The following is a 19,019-nucleotide window of genomic DNA, read 5'->3' on the forward strand; positions in this document are numbered from 1 at the left end:
TCCTATGGGTTTCAACTTAAGAGCTTTTCAGCTGGGGATTCTTTGTGGGTTTTTTTGTTTGTTTGCTTTTGTTGTTGTTTTGTGTTTTGGCTGGGTGGTTTCTTACTTAATCCATGTAAGAATGAAGATGCTAAATTCATTATATTAATGTGGTTTTGCTCTGAAGGAATGAAAGTCCTGATGCTTTTAAAAGCTAGGAAACCCCACAGATATTAAGCATCTGTAAACTTCTGCTCAAATATAATTGCCAAAACGTAACAACAAATAAAGCACTAAACTAAGATGTGCCTCTAAGCAGCTTTTCTACAGCCAAATGCTTGGGGTACTGCATCTCCTGGAATTTCATGGAACTGCTCCTGCCCACTTCAGAGTGGTTCCAGTGCCAGATTCCTACATCTGCTGCAGTGACCATCTCCCACCTATCATAGTGTGAGGAATAGAAACCTAAATATCTTTAAGGACCAGATCCTTTACATTTTCACTAGGACATCAATAAAATTTAGGCAACTGATTTGAGGACTCTTATTCTTAAAGCCTTGCAAACATATCAGTTACAGAAGCACCTAGATTGCCCAGAGCCACAGCCAAGGACCTTAAAAAAGTTATCTTAAAAAGTGGAAATAGTCTAATTCCACATGCATGCACAATCTTTTTAACAGATTGGCCAGCTCAGTGCTTTACAAACCTATAAGGACAATCAACATCCTGAAAATAGATTTTCCTCTATTTCTAATAACAAGTTAAAGAAAGAAATTGCTTTAAGTGTACACTGAGTGCACAGCAGATGAGTGAAGCATACTGCAAAAGACAGTGATAGATGATATTTAGTGCAACTGAAGAAAAATAAATGCTTCAATTTTATTTTTTTTACCACATGAAAAAGCTAATACACTTGCCATGGACGTAGAAGACTCAGGATCATCAGTGGAAAGTTTCAGAGGTTAGATTATCTGTATGTACAGTATTCTCCTGAAATTTGGTATATTCTGGCTTCATTCCTTAGTTAATATATAAAAAAGAGCTCTTAAAAGGATCACTTCCTCCCAAAGTGCTCCGGCATCATATGCAGGCAGGCTCAGCTATGTTCTTTACTGCATAGTGACCCACCTTCAGCAAGAGAAGACTATTCCAGTCCAATACACTCTTTATGGGACACTCCTAACCAAGTAGGTGTTTCCTGTCCTCCATTACAGAGAACAAATAGCAAAGACAGAACACCAAATCACTCGAATGCTGAATAAAAACGTTTCATCAATATCAAGTGAGGAATGTCTTTGCATTTCTGTAAGGACAGAGCATAGATCCTGCTCAGTTCCTTGAATGAAAATATAGATTCCATAGAAGATCTGAGTGGGATTTGAAGAGCCTAAATGCAGCTTACAGGGAGATGTCTTGCACTCACCTCTAACCCCACCAGTCAGTATTTTCTTCAGAGAGCTGCATACTGAACACTGACCTAAGACACCTGCCTTGCCTGGCCTCCCTTCAGCTCTGTAATGTCAGTAAGAAGTGTCAAATTCTCACTGGAACAGGAGCAAAGCCTTATTCTGTGCTCAGGAAGCCACTCCTGTCCTCTTAGTGCATCGAGCCCACAGCGCATCTCTTACAAGGCTGAACTTTCCCCTCCACAAGCCTGTGTTCCTTCTCAAAGCTCCTAACAAGTTATTGCACACTCTCCATGGAACACAGCCCTCTCACTGCTTGGTGCCCAACCTCATGTGGTGGTGATCTTCCCAAGGCTTCACTCTCCTGACCAGGGAAAGTACAACTGCAGTAATTCTGGCTGCTTGACTGCCCTCCACTCAAACTTGATCATGGTCCTTGACTACTTGAGCATGGTCCTCATGGCTCAGTTTGTCTATAATGCGGTTTCATTTGTGTGACATTCCCCACAATTAGAGGTTTATGGAGAGAGAGCACAACTTTCCATGTATTTTCTTATATTATGCAGATTAACCATGTAGGAAGAAAAAGTCCATAAGAACATTAAAACTTAGATGAAATATGAAAATTTCCTCAAAAAAATACAAACTGAAAAAACCACATCCTGTAACGATTTTACACAGAAATTCTAGCACTTGTCTCAACATCGGATAAAGTAATACTTCCCATATGTCATGTTCTTTTAAAAACATAAATCTGCAGTAAAAAGCTGGATTTCATTACTATTGTTCAAAGTCATTCCATAATACTGGTAACTAGGATTCATCTGTTTGTGTTTTCTTCATAGCAATAAAGTTCTGTAGGGATCAGCCTGACAAAATTCATGCTTTCTGTGGCACAGATGGACTCTCAGACAGGCATGCCGTCATCAATTCCTACCAAATTATGGCTCTTTCTGCAGCAGACATGCAACTCCACTGAAAGATTTTGATTCTTTTGCTATCATTATTTCATTGAAAAGTTGAAGACCTTGCATTATTTGGTGGATTCTGTACCAAATTTCCTTAACCTTTTCTTTAAATGAACTGCTATGTGTAGTTTAGCTGGTAGCCTAGTGGGCTTCTGGATACTGAAAAACAGACCAGTAAATGGAAAGTATGTAATAGTTTCTTTTCGTATTTTTATTAGATATACAGAGACTTAAAATATAAATGAGTGACTAGAATATCGTAGAGGTAACTTCCTTCATAGTAGCTAGTGCAAGCTTTTGGATTTGTGACCAAGACAGCGTTGAAAACACATGGATATTTTAGTTATTGCTGAACAATGTCACACAGCATCAAGGCCAGTGAGGAAGCTGGAGGTGCAAAAGTTTTGAGGGGACACAGTCCAGACCAAGTAATGTCGTGGTCAGCAATAAAAGCTGTGAGGAAGGAGGAAGCAGAGGCATGCAGAGTGATGGCATTTGCCTTCCCAAAAAATGATCACACATGATGTAGCCCTGCTTTTCTGGGGATGGTTGAACACCTGCCTGTCCATGGCAAGTGCTGAATGCATCCCTTGGTTTGCTTTGCTTGTTGGTGCAGCTTTTGCTTTACCTATCAAAATTACTTTTTTTAACCCATGAGTTTTCCTAGTTTTATCCTTCTAATTCTCTCCCCCACCCTACCAAGGGAGAAGGAGGGAGTGGTTGTGTGGTGTTCAATGCCTACAGGAGCTAAGCCACAACAGCAGCACTGAAAAAGGATAAAACATATTATAAATGTTAAAAGGTATTTTCTTCCTTTTTCTGCCTTTTTTTCAGTCAGGGACTTTTGTGACTGGTCAGGAAGTTCAGTTTAAAATGGGATTAAACATGGTAGTTGCTTGAGTTGTCTGGCAAACTGCATTTTGCTGATCTCTAATTGGCCCAAAAGCCTGTTTGGATTCTTTTAATATTCTCGAAGTAGAGTAGGATCACAACTGCACAATTAATAAAACAATACTTTGAGCATTGCTTAGTTGAGAATTACTTTCAACTTCTCATTTGCTGTATTAGAACTAGATCTTCTTGTGTCTGTCTCCTCTGCTTGCTCCATCTTCCCAGGGGGTTTTGCAATACTTGAGCACAATATGCTTTTTTCAGATGAAAGCACTCAAAGAGTTTTTTGTTGCTGTTAACTGTTAAGAAGCAACTGTTAAGAAGCAACACAGACTCTGTAATTAGATCCTACTGAATTCTTTGATTCGGAGTCAGTAATTCTTTGCTAAAACAAGTACAAACATTTATGCCATTAGCTCATGCACCCAGAAAGGACCAAGGATCAAACATACCATCAGACCCGAGAAAGAGTGGATTGAACTCCAAGAAATGTGTGTATTATTTACTGTTACATCTAAGTTACACCATATCATCTACAGAAGTTACACTGAATAATTTTTAAGTTCTCTCTTTCAGTATGGCTTGATTTCAAAATTTCAGGGTTAAATCACATTTCTCTGATGTTTAGAAGATATGTTGATTAGGTCCTCCTTCCATCTGCAGTCTGTACGTCTGCTTTGCCACTTTTCTGACTGTGCTTTTGCAGCTACAGAAATGGAAGGGAAGAAGGCTAGGCTAAGAAGGACCTACAGACATCATCCAGTCCATGATGCTGCTCAGTTTGAATCAGCTATACACAGACCATTCCTGACAGCAGTTTGTCAGTCTTGTCTTCAATGGCAGGGATGCTACACCCTCACTTGTATGAAGTTCATCTTTTGTTCTTTCCCAGGCTTTAGGCAGAAGGAAGTGAAAAATGTAGATACTCTTCTGTTCAAGCTCTACAGTGAGACTTCACAGTACAAGCTGCCAGTTCTATGCCACAAAAAAGGCATACTTTTTACCTGTTACTATCACCTAAAAAATACAGATTTGGATTATCTGTCCTAGACTGAACCCTCAATGCACTTATTAGAGCTGCCCGATAGTCCTTTCTGAATCCTTGCTAAACACAGATTATTGTTCCACAATCACCACGACTCACCTCAATTATTAAGAAAAATTCTAACAGACTCTGAAATTTATTTTAACCCCAGATCCTTATACATCCAATATAAGTGATATATTGCTGTGAGCTGTCAGGATATTTTTACGAGGAAACATTTAGGCAAGCTTGAGAGTCCCAGAGCCACTTTATTCTGACACATGAAGAAAGCCTTCCTCTGTGACCTGAGTTATTTATAACTAGATTCTTCAGATTGCAATCATGTCTTTCTAGTTAAGGTTGGCCTAAACTTTATCCAGAAAGTATCACTGGATATTATTTTTGCATCAGAATTGCAGTACTTATGGTAACACCTCTTCTGTATTGAGATAGCTTTCAAGTAAGAGCACTGCTCTGGCTTAAACTTATTTACTAGTACATAGTGTTACTTCAAAAGCATGTATCTGAAGACCACCTTCCAGGACACCTCCCCAGCAATTTCACCTCAATTAATTGTAATTAATAAAAAATCTTGTAATTAATAAAAAAAATCACAAGTGTGGTGTAGCATACATGACCTTTGTAATGGAAAGTACTGTTGAAGGTCAGTTCTCATTAATTTTTATGAGGGAAATTTTAAAGTTTACTTTTCAGAAGCCATTCTCTTCAGCATAGCAGCTCAGGGAGGACAAGCCCTGTGCAAAGGAACTGCCATTACCTACTGCCCTGAGTGGAATGGACCAGATGACAATCCACTCCAAGTATCATCATCTAAGACTGGAATTTTTAAACTCAGAAACAAAAGAAGGCAGTGATCCTTTTCTCCAGTCAGCCCAAGGTGTACTTCTACATTTTTTTTTCCCTTTCAGTCTACCTATGTATTCTGCCTGTGTAACAAGCAGAGAAGAAGGCAGACACCAAGTTTCTACCATACACATTGTTTTCTGAGGCTTCCAGGTGTGTACTGGGGATGTTAACACCAGAGTGCACAGCAGTACAATCTCACAGCTATTTACAAGTGGCAGCTGAGCACAGAGACTGCCATGGTTCTCTGAGGTCATCTAACCTGGCCACTGTCCCCAGCCATACCTTTTGTGTCAGGACTGAGCACTGTATGCTCTGTAAAAAAGCTGCTTTTATTGGACTCCTTTTTGGATAATTTTGTTTCAACTTTCATCTTAAGGGTAAGAAAAAACCTATGAATAACCATTTTCCAAGCACACTGAAGTATATATATGTTTAACAAATGGACATAAATGAGAAGCTACATACATCTACATACAAATACAGAAAAAGCAGGAATGATGGGGGAATAAAGAGGATTAAAGGCAGACTTTAGGACTGATGTGGATAGCAGGAAAGAAAAAATGCTATGAGAAGATATATCTGGCATCTACTAGGAATGTGCTATTCCTCTTAAACGTAAAGACATCCTGATTAAAACAAAGTCAGAACCATCAGCACATACATTGAAAGTAAAAGGATTTCACATCTGAAGAAGCCATACTCTGCTGATGATGCTGAGAAACTTTACATGATATTTTTTTAAGTTGACACCACATGGTCTGAATTCTTTTGTCCAGTGCAGCTGGCAGTATCCTTACTGCCAGAAAATGGCAATCTGCCTGGATGTCAGATGAACAAACATACTCTTTGCAGCTGTTGGAAAAAATCAAAACCAGAACCCCTGAGATTCCACTTAATGATCATTTACAGAATATCTTTTATTCATTTCAGTTAGATTTGTGAGTTGATTTGGCCTACCTTTCTGCCATCTCAAATACTATGCATTTTTCCAAGTTCAGAACAAATAAAACAGATGACCAGGTCCTTCTTTGAAAGCTGTATCATATCTTTCCCCCTCAGGATGAACACCACTACTCTACCCCTCACTGCCTAAAGCCTGAAATCCTTCTTGATGCCAGCTACAGAGCATTTGAAAACCAGACCATGTTCGTGGGCAGACCAACTCCCCATGAGTTACTATGCTCAGCTCCCCACCTACTGTGATACTCAGACAGGCTCCACTGTGCCTTGTATTCCTACACTGTCTACATGTATTCATAAATGAGACTTGAGCTTTTCCAGTCAGCAACCTTCTCTTTGTTTTACCTACATGACTCATATAACACAATTAGACTTTCAAACAAGCTTTTAGCTATTGCAATAACACAAGAACAATGGATTATGGAGATGTTAAAGTGGGTGGAAATTTAAAAATAATAATCCTATTTTCATGAGTTCGGATTCAACAGTGATGACACATCACATTTGCTATCTCATTTATCTCTTCCTTTATATCTTCCATTTAATCTCTCAATTACAGTAAAAATTGAATTATCTAGTTATTCTTCCTGCCTTACATACTCTTGATTTGAGTCCTCTTTGTCTGCTTACCACCTGAGAATCAGGAAACCAAGAGGTATTTCTGTCTCCTTTCAGCAGTCATTTGGCAGGCTCAGCTACCTCATGTGCAGTATTAAATTTGTCACTGAAGGTTCTGCATGTATCTGTGCTAGAAGATTTACCATCAGCCCTCATACAAGCAACACTGAAAATGTCATTCATGACAGTGTATATTGAAACAATGAAAAGTATGTTCAGCTTATTAATTGAGAGTAAGAGAACAGATAAACTACTGTGTTCAGCCAGCATTCCTGCAGCAACTTATCTGGTAGGTGTATCTTTTATCATCTTTCAGTTGAATGACATATACAACAGACTGAGATAAATTACAATTAAAAATACAGAAACATTAGTAAATTAAAAAACAAAACCAAAACCCAACACCCTCAACAAATAATTCTGCCTTACTTTTCCTTCTGAATTCAGTGGCAGTGAGGAACAGAGCTAGACTCTCACTAGGTCTTTTCGAAAATCTAATCTACAAGCATAAATCTGTGTCAAATTTACAAAATTGCAGCCCTGCCCTGTGCCTTTGATACCTTCTGCAAGAACTTCATATGGGCACTTTCACCATTACAGCATCACAGACATCAAACTGATGACTTGGCCAGACTTCAGCAAGACTCATCTTTCCGCACACCACAGCCATGCAGCCCTAGTAACACTTTTAAGCAATTACATGAAAGCAGCAGCACTGGACGCAGTGAGTAAAGTGCAAGCATCAAGAAAGAAGGTTGGCAGAAATGGAAACAGGAAATCCACCATGAGAAAAAGAAATGCAGGGGTTTCTCTCTGTTTCAAATAAATGGATAAATTTCCGGACACATTTTTCAAACAGAGAGTAACAGATGTATCTGTGTTCATCCAGCAGCTGTGGTCAAAAACCTCCATGAAAACCAAACAGCAACCCAAAAATTAGTCCATTTATTGCTTCCAAAAACTGGACACAGTTTAACAGACTCTATCACAAGTAGTTTAGCCTCCAGCCTCCTGTGAAGCCGGGGAAAACCAAACAAATGCACAGGAATAACATAATCTGCACTCTCACTGAAAAGTAACTTTAGCCACTTGAGAGGGACATTTTGTTCACAGGTCTTCACAATGAAAGTTGGAGCACATTTTTAATATGATGGAGGATGATATTATGGAAGCTACATTTACACAAAGGGGTTGCACAGTTAAAAGGCCATTTCTTGTAATATTTTAACTATTTAGAACTTCATTTTATTATCTTAAGAGATAGGGCCTTTTTAATTAACTTGTTACAAAAGTAGACATAAGATGGTTTTACAACAGTAGATGAATTAGTTTCAGCTAAGTTTGCAAAAATCTAAACTTAAGCAAAAGAAATGCTGGTTCCCAGCAAGTGCAAGCTCTGATTTATCATTTTTCATCCTGTTAGCAACAGCAAAACAGTAGCTCAGAAATTAAAGAAATGACAAATACATAAGCTCTGCATGCCTTTCTGCTCTATAAAAACCATCATATCACATCAATTTTTTCATTTGATTAAAATCTAAGATTTCGTATTTAAACTTTAAAAAACTTGAAATAAAAAGCAATATGTGCTGGCACAATATAGTATTGTCAGAAATTTTCTAAACTTCTCAGAAGCATAGAAAATACAACTTTTTCTATGGCACTTAACTAAATACAACTGAATGAATTAACACCCCCCCTCCCAATTTATATTAAATATTATTTTAGCATGAAAATATATTTTGGATGAGAAATGCAACATTTTACCTACCTTCACATGTTGAAATCCAGTTTCCTTTCAACCTAAGCCACTTTTCTGTATATTTTCAATTTACTAACAATATTTCCAACATTACATTTCCTGTACATAAATAGGAGCAGGCATGGAAGCTTCTGAAGGACTGATTCAGCAGGAAATCTAAGTGTTTAATCCTGCTGACAGTGAAGGGAAAGGGCCACAAATGCTAGAACATACACTGATCAATAGAGCAGCCTATCATAGGGGAGTCACCAGTCTCCCACAATTACTGGTTTTCAAAGAAAGGACTAGGAACTCATGCAGTACAGAACATAATGTTCATTTCCTAACCCATTCCAGGTAATAAAAATGTGTATTGACCCTCACAACTATTTGAGAATGCTAACATTTTAATATCTATTTAAAAACTTTCAAATCTGACTTCCAAACCCAGTTTGAATCAACATTTATGAGTTCTGGCTGGGGTTTTTGAAGCTGCCACACACACAGGCCGCTCAGAATGATTTTCGCAAGGATCTGACCAACTAGAACCCTTCACCTTCTCTGAAAGTTCTAATAAATACACCAGTAGCTTCACATTCCTTTCATTCTCACTAAATGGCTGTATGTATTTAGGCATGGTATTACACATTACCTGTTTCTTTTCTCCTTTTATTATATTCTGGTTGTTGGGGTTTTGTGTTTGGGTTTTTTTTTTTTTGCGTGGGGTTTTTTTTTTGGTGTGATTTTATAATTATTTATTGTTTTTATTTTGATTACGTCCCACTCTTACTTGTCCTCTTTCTAAGTGGAAGGTCTGAAAGTTCTGCAAACCTCTTCCTGACAAAAGTATTTTAGGAATGTAAAAACCATGTTATGTCTTTGACATTAAGAGTTGAGCATTATATTGTGATCCTCATTCTTTGTGTTCTGTCACTCACAAAGTGGGAGAGGACAAGGCCACAGCTCCAGTGAAAGATTCAGGAGCTAGGATCCTTCAGCTTTACTATCAAAGACTATCTATCTATTTCAGTCCAGCTGGTCAATGGCATCAACGCTGCTTGTATTAGTAACAATACTTTTTTTTGTGTAAGAGCTTTCCCTATGAAAACAATGTCACTGAAGTATCGTATGAAGTTAATTTCAACACACAGGTTAAAGAAAACCCTCACTTTCAGCAAAAGTGGTTAGTATCTGTCCCACCCTTTATTTTTTTAAGTGCTTTAAACATTAACATTCCTTAGTAAAGAGCACAATAAATATAAACACAAAGCCACACAACATGCATGAAAAAGAAGGGTTAAAATGCAACTGTATTTCACAGACACAAGTCACAGTCATTAAATTAAATTATTACACATACATTATAACTTATTTATTATTTCAAGCTATACAGGCAACATAGCACCAAACAGGAGATTTTCCTCTTGATGAACATTACACACATATTTTGTTTTTGAATTTTGGAAACAAATATTTTCTTTCATTTTTATCAGAATGACCTGAAATAAAATTCACTACCCCAAGACTGTTTTATGACATTATTTGGGCAGTGACATCTGCTATCAGTTATCTCTGATAAGGCCCCCCTCCCACTTCCAAAGTTTTAAAAAATGAAGAGCAGATGCTAACATCAAGATTTCAGGCAGTGGGATATTAATTTAATGTGCTGTATTGGCAATGAGGTATTTTGAAGTTCAACATTAGGCAGCAGCAGAAGTAGAGGTAAAAAACAGAAGGTGGTTTTGAAAACCAAGTTCACTGATTCTGAATTCCCTTTTAATATAAAAGATTATTTTTAAAGATATAAATACTTTTTACACATTAGAAAAAGTGAATGAAGGCACTTATCACACATAGCAAGAATTTTTGCATTAAAATGAAAACAAATAAATATTTTATGTATGAAAATTTGGCCTGCTTCTGCTCCTGGGGAAGTCAATGGGATGCCTGGCAGTAACAACACTGGAAGGGAACTGGGACTATTTCTAAAAAATAGATTCATGTACTTAAAAATTAATAGTACATTTCTTCCACTACTGCAAAGACAGAATTACATCTAAATTATTCTGGAGCAAGTAAGTAGAAAACTGAAGCACTAGAAAGACAGCCAGTTTAAAGAATGTTACATCACGTGTCTGAAGGGGAGTAAGAAATGGCAGTAACACATTTCTGAGACTTCAGGGTAACTTTGAAAATAATCCATTGTTTTCATGCCTATTTTCTCTGAAATCACAAGTAATACTTATGAATTACATACAAATCCTAAGAGTAAGGAAAAGAAAAAGAATGAAAACTTTTATTTTATAAGCATTTCAGACAAACAAAATATAATTATCTTTTGTAAGGAGCTATCTATTCTTTCTAAAGAAACAAGAAAGGATGAGAACCAAACATATTTCAAATTGAGACATATTTGGTAAAAATTTTCTTGATAAAATTAGGTAACTACCAACACTCATACAAAAACTGATTGCCCAAATGAAATACAAAGCTTCCAAGGTAATATCAACTGCTACCACCAACTGCCTAAGCAGAAACCTTGCTGTCTGGTACCTGGATCTTCAAGAGTTTTTGCAGGCACTGAAAAAGTACACAGGGCCAAAAACAAGATCAAACTCCTAATTAAAATTCTTGTTGTCTAAAAATGTGAGCAAACTTTCCTCACTATGCAAAGCCTGAAGGTGTTGTCTTCCCATTTATGAACAGCTTATTTTATTCCTCAAGTGTAATTCCAGCCCAAGCTTCCTAAAATCTTTAGAAAATATATAAAATTAAAGGAATAAACCTTTAGAATTTGAGATTTACTTTCCTCACACCCATTTGGACAACTGCACGAACCAGGAACAGAGGAGCACACAGCCTTTAAGCTTTGTGAGGGTCACCTCCAGTAGCCACTGACAGACACCATAAAGTGAAACAGCCAACAGCTGCTAAACTGCAGAAAGCATCAACCAAAATTCTGGCTTCTAAACAAAAACTGAACCTTCCTTGCAAGGGCCCTTTTGTGCATTTACAAGATTTGTTTTATGTTAATTATGTTGTGTATGCTTAATCAACAACTATAATAATAAAACAAATGTACTTACAAAGCATACTGCTAAAAGTCCCCTGTTCTTAAATACAGACAAATTAGAATCACAGAATCATGGAGGTTAGAAAAGACTTCCAAGATCATCTTGGAAGCTCATCATAACAGTTTCTGCTTAGGTTTTAACACTGGAATCCCACTAGTAGACACAAAAGCTTGATGCACTGCTCACCTGGCACAGAAATATTACTCAACACTTCCGTGAAAAATATAAATAGTTATTTTCTGGTTCTTCCAATCTTACAGAGATAGGGGTAAGTGTAGATGTGACAGGCTTGAGGACTTCTGCAGCCAGAGAGCATCTAGTCATTAAAAGTTCCCTATATTAGAGCATATTTTATGCCAGAAATGTGTAAGATAATCGGGGCCAGCCATGATCTATTGCCAAACTAAAAAAGCACTAGTCAACTATGGCTAAACAAAGCTCTTTGTACTAGGCTACAACAGTGCTCCTGTGACTAAAGTTTTACTGCTCCTTCCTAATAGTCATCCTTAATGAATAAATTCTGCTCTGCTTAAACAGCAACAAAAACCAATGAAATCTCTGCATTGGCAGCATCCAAACTAGCTAAATTATTTAAATGACAGCATATTTAATATGTGAGCCTGCTTTTATTTCCTGAATCTGCTATCTTTGTTTCTGTGGTATCAGATAGTGTGATGAAATTAAATCTTTTATGGCTTAACCATAGAGCTTGCAATTATATATAAAATAGGCCTTTCTCTCCGATATTAATAGAATCCATTCTATACTTAGTTTTTGAAGGATTAAAATGGCTTTTTATGTCACTTGAGAAATAAACCAACATGAAAATCTTTATAAAACTAAGCCATACACAGCATTTACAATTCAAGATCTTACAGGTAATCTATTATTGTAGGGCAAACTGAATTACTCAGAGAACAAACAGGTTGGGAATAATTCTTGATCTAAAAGAAAAACAAATATTGAGTACAAAAGCAATTGTATGCTGAACCCTGCTTGTCTTCTCAGCACCTGATAAATATTAATTAGCGAGTCATCGCTAATTATTTGGAAAATGGCTAAATGAGATATTCTGGTGTTTGCTAAACACAAACCCTGAACTCTGCTTTGTGTAGTGGAAGAAAGAGATAACTGTGGTAAACCATTAAATCAAACTTACATTTTACAGTCTCTTTGCAATAAATCAGAATAGCTTATACAAACATTAGCAATCGTTATAGTTTAAATTGGACATTTTTTTTAAAATGCTGCCATATTAATTCAAAGAGACAAATTACATCATTTTATTAACAAAGAGAACCCAAATAAGTGTTGTCCCAGACCATCTCTCAGGGATGTCAATGACAGGTTTTTTACTAATTTTGATGGAACCAGAACTGGATCCAACCTCCTTTGATTGCCTTTATTTCCCTTAGAATTTAGCACAATAATCAATATTGTTGTCAAATTCACAGCTTGGGAATTATAATGTGCTCTACACTGCAGAGCTTGCTATGATTACTTCAGTATGTTAATAATCTTCTAGTGGCAATTTGAATGATTAATGGTGATTACAGTAGGCATTTTTACACATTAACAGACAGTGACATGTAGACAATAACATATTATAGTTACATACATAGTTATACACAGATAACTTTAATTAGTCCCTGTTTTAAAACCACTAATATAAACTTTTATACACAAATGTACAAGTAATATGCAGCAAAATGTTTGATGACAGAGTATAATATACATGGATGTGAGTTATTTTGTACTTAAATACACTATAGGAAAAAAGTTATGCACTAAAAAGTTTAGGGTGTTTTTGCAAATATAAATACGTAAATAATACTACAGCACAATTTACAGCATAAACTTGTAAATTTAAACACATATCAAATTGTAATCCTTACAAATGGGACACCTATTAGGTACTGTTACCAGTTATGATGATTTCTAGTAATTTTCAAAATACTCCCTGTGAAGTTTAACAGACCATGATATTGGTCCCACGGAAGGAAATGGCTGCTTCTCATTCAATTCTATGACTGCAGGAACAATTTCTTTATAAAACTACATTGACTATATTCCACATGCATTATTATTTCCCTGTTATAAAATTTAAAAAATGACATAAAATCTTTTAAAAGACATGGGGAAATAGAGTGACAGAAAGAAAAAGAAAGCAAAACATATTATTGAATGCTATCGTACCGATTTCCACGGTCCCCGATGCCAAGAAACATCACCAGGGCAAGAATGCACATTACATTGTGCCATGTTAGGTGGCTTGTCTAGAATTTCACAGTTTTGATCACCCAACATTTGGCCAGTGGGAAGCTGACAAATCACCAGTCTTGTCTTTATTCCATCTCCACAAGTCTGAGTACACTGAAACACAGAATTTTATATGCAATAATTGTTATTAACAGTCATCACATACCATCAAACCAAAATATATAGCAATCATCAGTACATAATATTATTCACTAGTCTATTTCCATATTCCCTGGACACTCTATTCAAGAATAAGGACTTAAAGTCTAATCTCATGTAATTTTCTCACTAAAACCTTTACCAAATGACACTTCATGGTTTATCAAGTGATTTTCTGCAGAAAGTCTCAGTTACAGACATTCCATTAAGGAGAAGAAATTGTGAGAATCAATGTGCATGTATCTCTTTCTTTAATACGAGGAAAATATGGAAATTCGTCTTAAAAGTCATTTTCCCTGCCAGACACTGGCACAAAACTCAGATACTGGGCACACTTTTACACAGTCCAGTTTATACAGACTAAGTGTAAAATACTTATAGGATGTCTTTTCTGGGTTTCAGTTAGCCTGCAATTCTTCAATACCAATTCTCATTCCTAATGACCTCTGAAAGCCAACCTATAATATTTCAAACCTTTTTATGGTATTCTCAATGATTCTAAATTAGGAAAAAAACTGCATCATCTGCATGAACTGTATCCCAAGTCTATGACTGTGGACAGAAAAAATATGACTTTTAGATTGACCTTGAGAACTGAACGGCTAAATCTGGCCAAAACAAGGAGAAAAGAGGTAACACAAAAAAGTCACTCAACCAATTTTTCTTCTTTTTTCAATTCCAGTAATTGATTTGCAAAAGTAAGAAAAGTGGGCAAGAATCACAAGAGGTTAGATTAGAATAAATGCAAAAATAATCAGCTCTAACTCTTTCTGCAGCATTTCAGCAGGAGTGTGTGGTCAAGATATGACATCACACAGCACGGAGATTAACATGTCCAATAACATCAAATGTGCCATCAAAATGTTCTGACCCAGGCACGACTTTTACATGCACGATCCTGTCTCCATACTTCTAATTTTTAACTACAAACCAGTAACCACTACTACTTGCAGTTACTATTGTTAGTACCTATGAAATTACATGGAATAAAGGTTCTCTACAGCTTCTTATGCTCTCTTTTTTTTTTTTCTTAAGACTAGCTATTGCACTGTGGTTTTTCCACATACAATCCAGCTTTTTGTAACAGAATATAATTTTCTGTGTCTCAAGATACATGTTGTACAACAACTATATGATTTGTTGATGTTGTATATCCTTAGCCTCACACAATTCTTACTTCTTTTGGATGTATATTTACATAACTCATATTTCCACTACAGTTCTGGATTTGATCAAAGAATAAAGTTTAGATAAACAGGTTGAAACTCACTCTTTTTAAATTCTAAACGCTATTAAATAAGTAAAAACAAGGTGTTCAGTTCCACTCACAATCACATAATTATGCTTTTACTTCTAAGCTTATGTAGTAAACAATGTTCCCCTTTGTAAGTGAAATGGTCTTACTTCTCCCCAGTTCCCAAAGTTCCACTGTGGGCAGGGTCCAGCATCACAGTGTCTCAACTCTGAAGGTTTTGTTGCCTCATCGCAGTTACTGGCACTTCTTCCTTCCTCATCTTGACATACTACAACTCGGCGGTGAAATCCACCTGCACAAGTACTAGAGCACTACCAAAACAGGTAAAGATACATTTTGCCATTGCATGATCAAAGAAATGTAAAATATGTTGGTTAAAATAGCAGCTTAGTTTTAAACCTTAACTCTCAAAACTGAACTTTTCAAATAAAAATTACTACTATGCAGAAGTATTTTAAATTTGAAATGACAGAAAAAATACAGTTAAAATTTATTATATTCTGAATAATAATAAGAACAAGAATAGCAATACTTTTTAAAATGAATGTACTTTTGTTTTGACCGAATCTGTACTGCAATAACATTTCTAGAAGTGTTAACACACAAGTGACAGAACAAATTAATATATTCTAAAAAAATTTCTTACTGCTCCCCAGGGTCCAGTTCTCCATTGATATCCTCCCACGGAAGGATGGTTCCACTGGTTTGAATTGTCTTGCGGAGGGTGTATTGGGAGGTAACCTGTTTCTGGAAAATGGCTTGGATGGCCATGTAGTTTTGGAACATGATGATAAACTGGTGGGCATGGTGGCATGTTACATTCTTGTTCCTTAGGAGGTCGGCCTTCAGGATCACAGTAATTCTCACTGATTTGCTGATGATAATTGACACAGATGACTTGTCTTGTTACTATTCCACTGTCACACGTAACTGTGCACTGACCAAAAGATTAACACAGTGCTTGTCACAGAACACTGAAGATTAATAAACAAATATATTTATATTTACTTTTGACAAGAACAAACATATACTTTGTTTTTTCAAGTGATGCAATTTCAATCACGCTTGCAAAAAAAAAGAAAAATGAACTCTCAATTTCTAAACAGAGGCTTGGCCAATAATCTAAATACACACATAAAAAAATTGTTACAATTAATACTTACAGGGGACCAATTTCCAACTTTCCACTCTCCACATGGGCTAAAGCAGCTTGAAATTTCAGGTGGTCGTGGTAAATGAGCACACAAAGACTCATCTGCTATCTCTCCATGAGCATCTCTACAACTCACATAGCGAGCACGATCGCCCTTCCCACAGGATGCAGAGCACTGCCAGTGAACAATTCAAGGTCATCACATTTTAGGAGACTAAAACAAGATCATGCAAGCGTCTAAATTATTAACATAGTTTCTGTTGGCCTGAAACTGAATTGCATGGCCTTAATTCTCATGAAGCATTTCAGTGTATATAAACAGACAGCACTTAAACTATGACATGAATAATTAGGCAGTTGCAAATAGCAACAGAAACATCAGTAACTTCCAGAACACTTTTGTTGTTTCACAGGGATGCAATATTTACAGGAACTGTTAAAATAAAAACAGATATTAATAATCCATTTGCCATTATGGTTTGTATTTGCAGATTCCATTGAGCCCCTTCTGATGCCTTTATAGCTGAGAAGTTCAAGGTGGACTTAATGAAGAACTGCTGAGTAGCCCCAGTTTATGCACCCTTTACTGCTGCTTGGTTAAAATAGCTGTGCAAAAATATAACTGCATTATATGTTCTGTTAAATATCTCAAGGGATTAACAGACACATCCACACTTCATAGATTTTCAATTTTCTCATCGCTATCAAGTAAAACTAATTTTCAACACTATCAAAATAAAAACCTTGCATTGAAGAAAATTTATGTAGAAACTGTTTTACTAATGCTTATTTAAAAAAAAAAGTCAAATTAGATCTTTAAAGATGCCAACTGTTTAGTATTACTATTCACATAAGATATTTAAATAATATTTTAAAATCAAATATATTCCAAATATTTAGAAACTGATCAATCACATTTTAAAAAACACTTCCTAGTGCACTGGCAATTATACAAAAACTGTTTCACCCAGAACCCCAGCTCCTAGAATTCTGCTTTTTTTCCTATTATTTTTCCTGGTTGAATTTGAAGCACGCAGTTTGCTGGAAGTGTCTATCTGCTCCTTAAGAAACAGTTTCTTTTTTAAAGAAAATATTAGAACTCCTTTTTAATCTATAATATTTCAGTCTGAAAAAATATCTTAATGAAAGCTTCACAGGTGAATGGGTGAATGAGTGGAGGGCTACCCTGCAAGGTGTGACTGCTATATTACATACCGGGGTCCATGATCCATATCTCCATTGGGTCACCTTCCCCACATGGACTAGAGGAAGTGAAGTAGTCCATAATTTTGTATTTTCTGGACAAGAGGGCAATTCACATTCCTGTGGGGGTGAGGAAAAAAAAACAACTTTTCAAATACACATTTTGGAAGAGCCAAATGAAAAGCAAATGTTTAGCATTTATTTAACATGTAAATATCACCTTTTACATTTTCCCCAGAATTATTCAAAGACCTTTCATTGAATTGCTTTGTTTCATCTTAAATGGAGTGTCAAAGAAAATTTATTTGATTTAAAACTGCATTAGCAATAACTGATAATATTAGCATTTTGAGAAAGAACAGTTTTGGCCAACTTGTTGGAGAGAAGGAGCATAGACATTACAGTTTCCTGCTTCAGAGCCACAGGCAGCACAGAAGGACCAAGAAAAGACAGTGGCTGTGCTATCCTGTCCTTCATACCTTCAGCTACTGAGAATATAAATTTGCCCAGTTTCAGTCAGTAGCCAAACAGGTACCACAATTAAAAAGGCAAAGGATAATCAAACCCAGTGTTTGCACATCTAAGCAGAAATAAACTACAGTAATTAACTGGCTTTTATATTTAGAAGCTTATTAAAGAAGCCAGTTGGGTACTATTTATTAAGCAGGATGGCAAGCAGTGTCCTTACAATATTTTACATGTTGGAGCTTCCCCTACTGCCAAATAATCACAGGCCTTTGGATTCCTTGAGGTCATACACTTTATCAACATCACATACCAACTTTCAAACCTATCTTAGAATTACCCTTCTTTTACTTCTCTAGGTAAAATTTCACATTTGTGAAGAAAAGCATAGAGTTTCAGTATTTTGTTCTTATTTTAGAAGTGATGCCCTCAGAATTCCCACATAGAGTCAGTAGAAAAGAGTTGTATTCAGATACTTTTGACAGAGAAGTAGAGAGGTGTTTCTTAACTTACTTGACTGTCTCTAGGACGAGTGGCAGCATTGCAGTCCCTGTCGTCGCTCAGAATAACACGGTACGTCCCAGTAACACACCTGACTGCGCGCACCTGGTATCCGCGTCCGCAGGTTACAGCACACTGGTGAAGGCGGCAGTTTCACACACTTGAAATAGCGCTATTTATAACCAAATTTCATTTTTAATAACATTTTCTACTTTGCAACTCTTTCTAGAATGAATAGGAATGACTACTGGGATGGTGTTAACTTCCTTTGTGGCAGACCATCAGGTACTTAACCAGTGTTCATAGCACACCAACGAACAGTGCTTGTGCAGGACAAAGGCTTTCTCTTTCCCCTTTTCTATCCCCTGCAGTGAGTAGGCTGGAGGTTGGGCAGGTGACTGGTAAGTAACACTGCCAGAACAGCTGACCTGACCTGATCAAAGGGACAATCCATGCTGTATAATGTCATGCCCAGCAATAAAAACTGGTGAAGAGA

At 36.5% G+C, this 19,019-nt stretch overlaps 1 protein-coding gene across 2 annotated transcripts in view; it reads right to left on the reverse strand.

The window, feature by feature from the left end:
* Positions 1–19,019, reverse strand: part of ADAMTS20 (ADAM metallopeptidase with thrombospondin type 1 motif 20) — an 86,106-nt gene that overhangs the window by 15,605 nt on the left and 51,482 nt on the right. For both annotated transcript variants that reach the window (XM_038155170.1, XM_038155169.1), the window contains exons 23-28: positions 18,536–18,658; positions 17,570–17,677; positions 16,365–16,529; positions 15,848–16,138; positions 15,351–15,512; positions 13,725–13,901 (exon numbers count right to left, since the gene is read on the reverse strand). In XM_038155170.1, the coding sequence (XP_038011098.1) occupies positions 13,725–13,901; positions 15,351–15,512; positions 15,848–16,138; positions 16,365–16,529; positions 17,570–17,677; positions 18,536–18,658 (1,026 nt within the window). The remainder of the gene's footprint in view (positions 1–13,724; positions 13,902–15,350; positions 15,513–15,847; positions 16,139–16,364; positions 16,530–17,569; positions 17,678–18,535; positions 18,659–19,019) is intronic.

This window comes from Motacilla alba, chromosome 1A, assembly GCF_015832195.1.
Source record: "Motacilla alba alba isolate MOTALB_02 chromosome 1A, Motacilla_alba_V1.0_pri, whole genome shotgun sequence".
Lineage (NCBI taxonomy): Eukaryota > Metazoa > Chordata > Aves > Passeriformes > Motacillidae > Motacilla > Motacilla alba.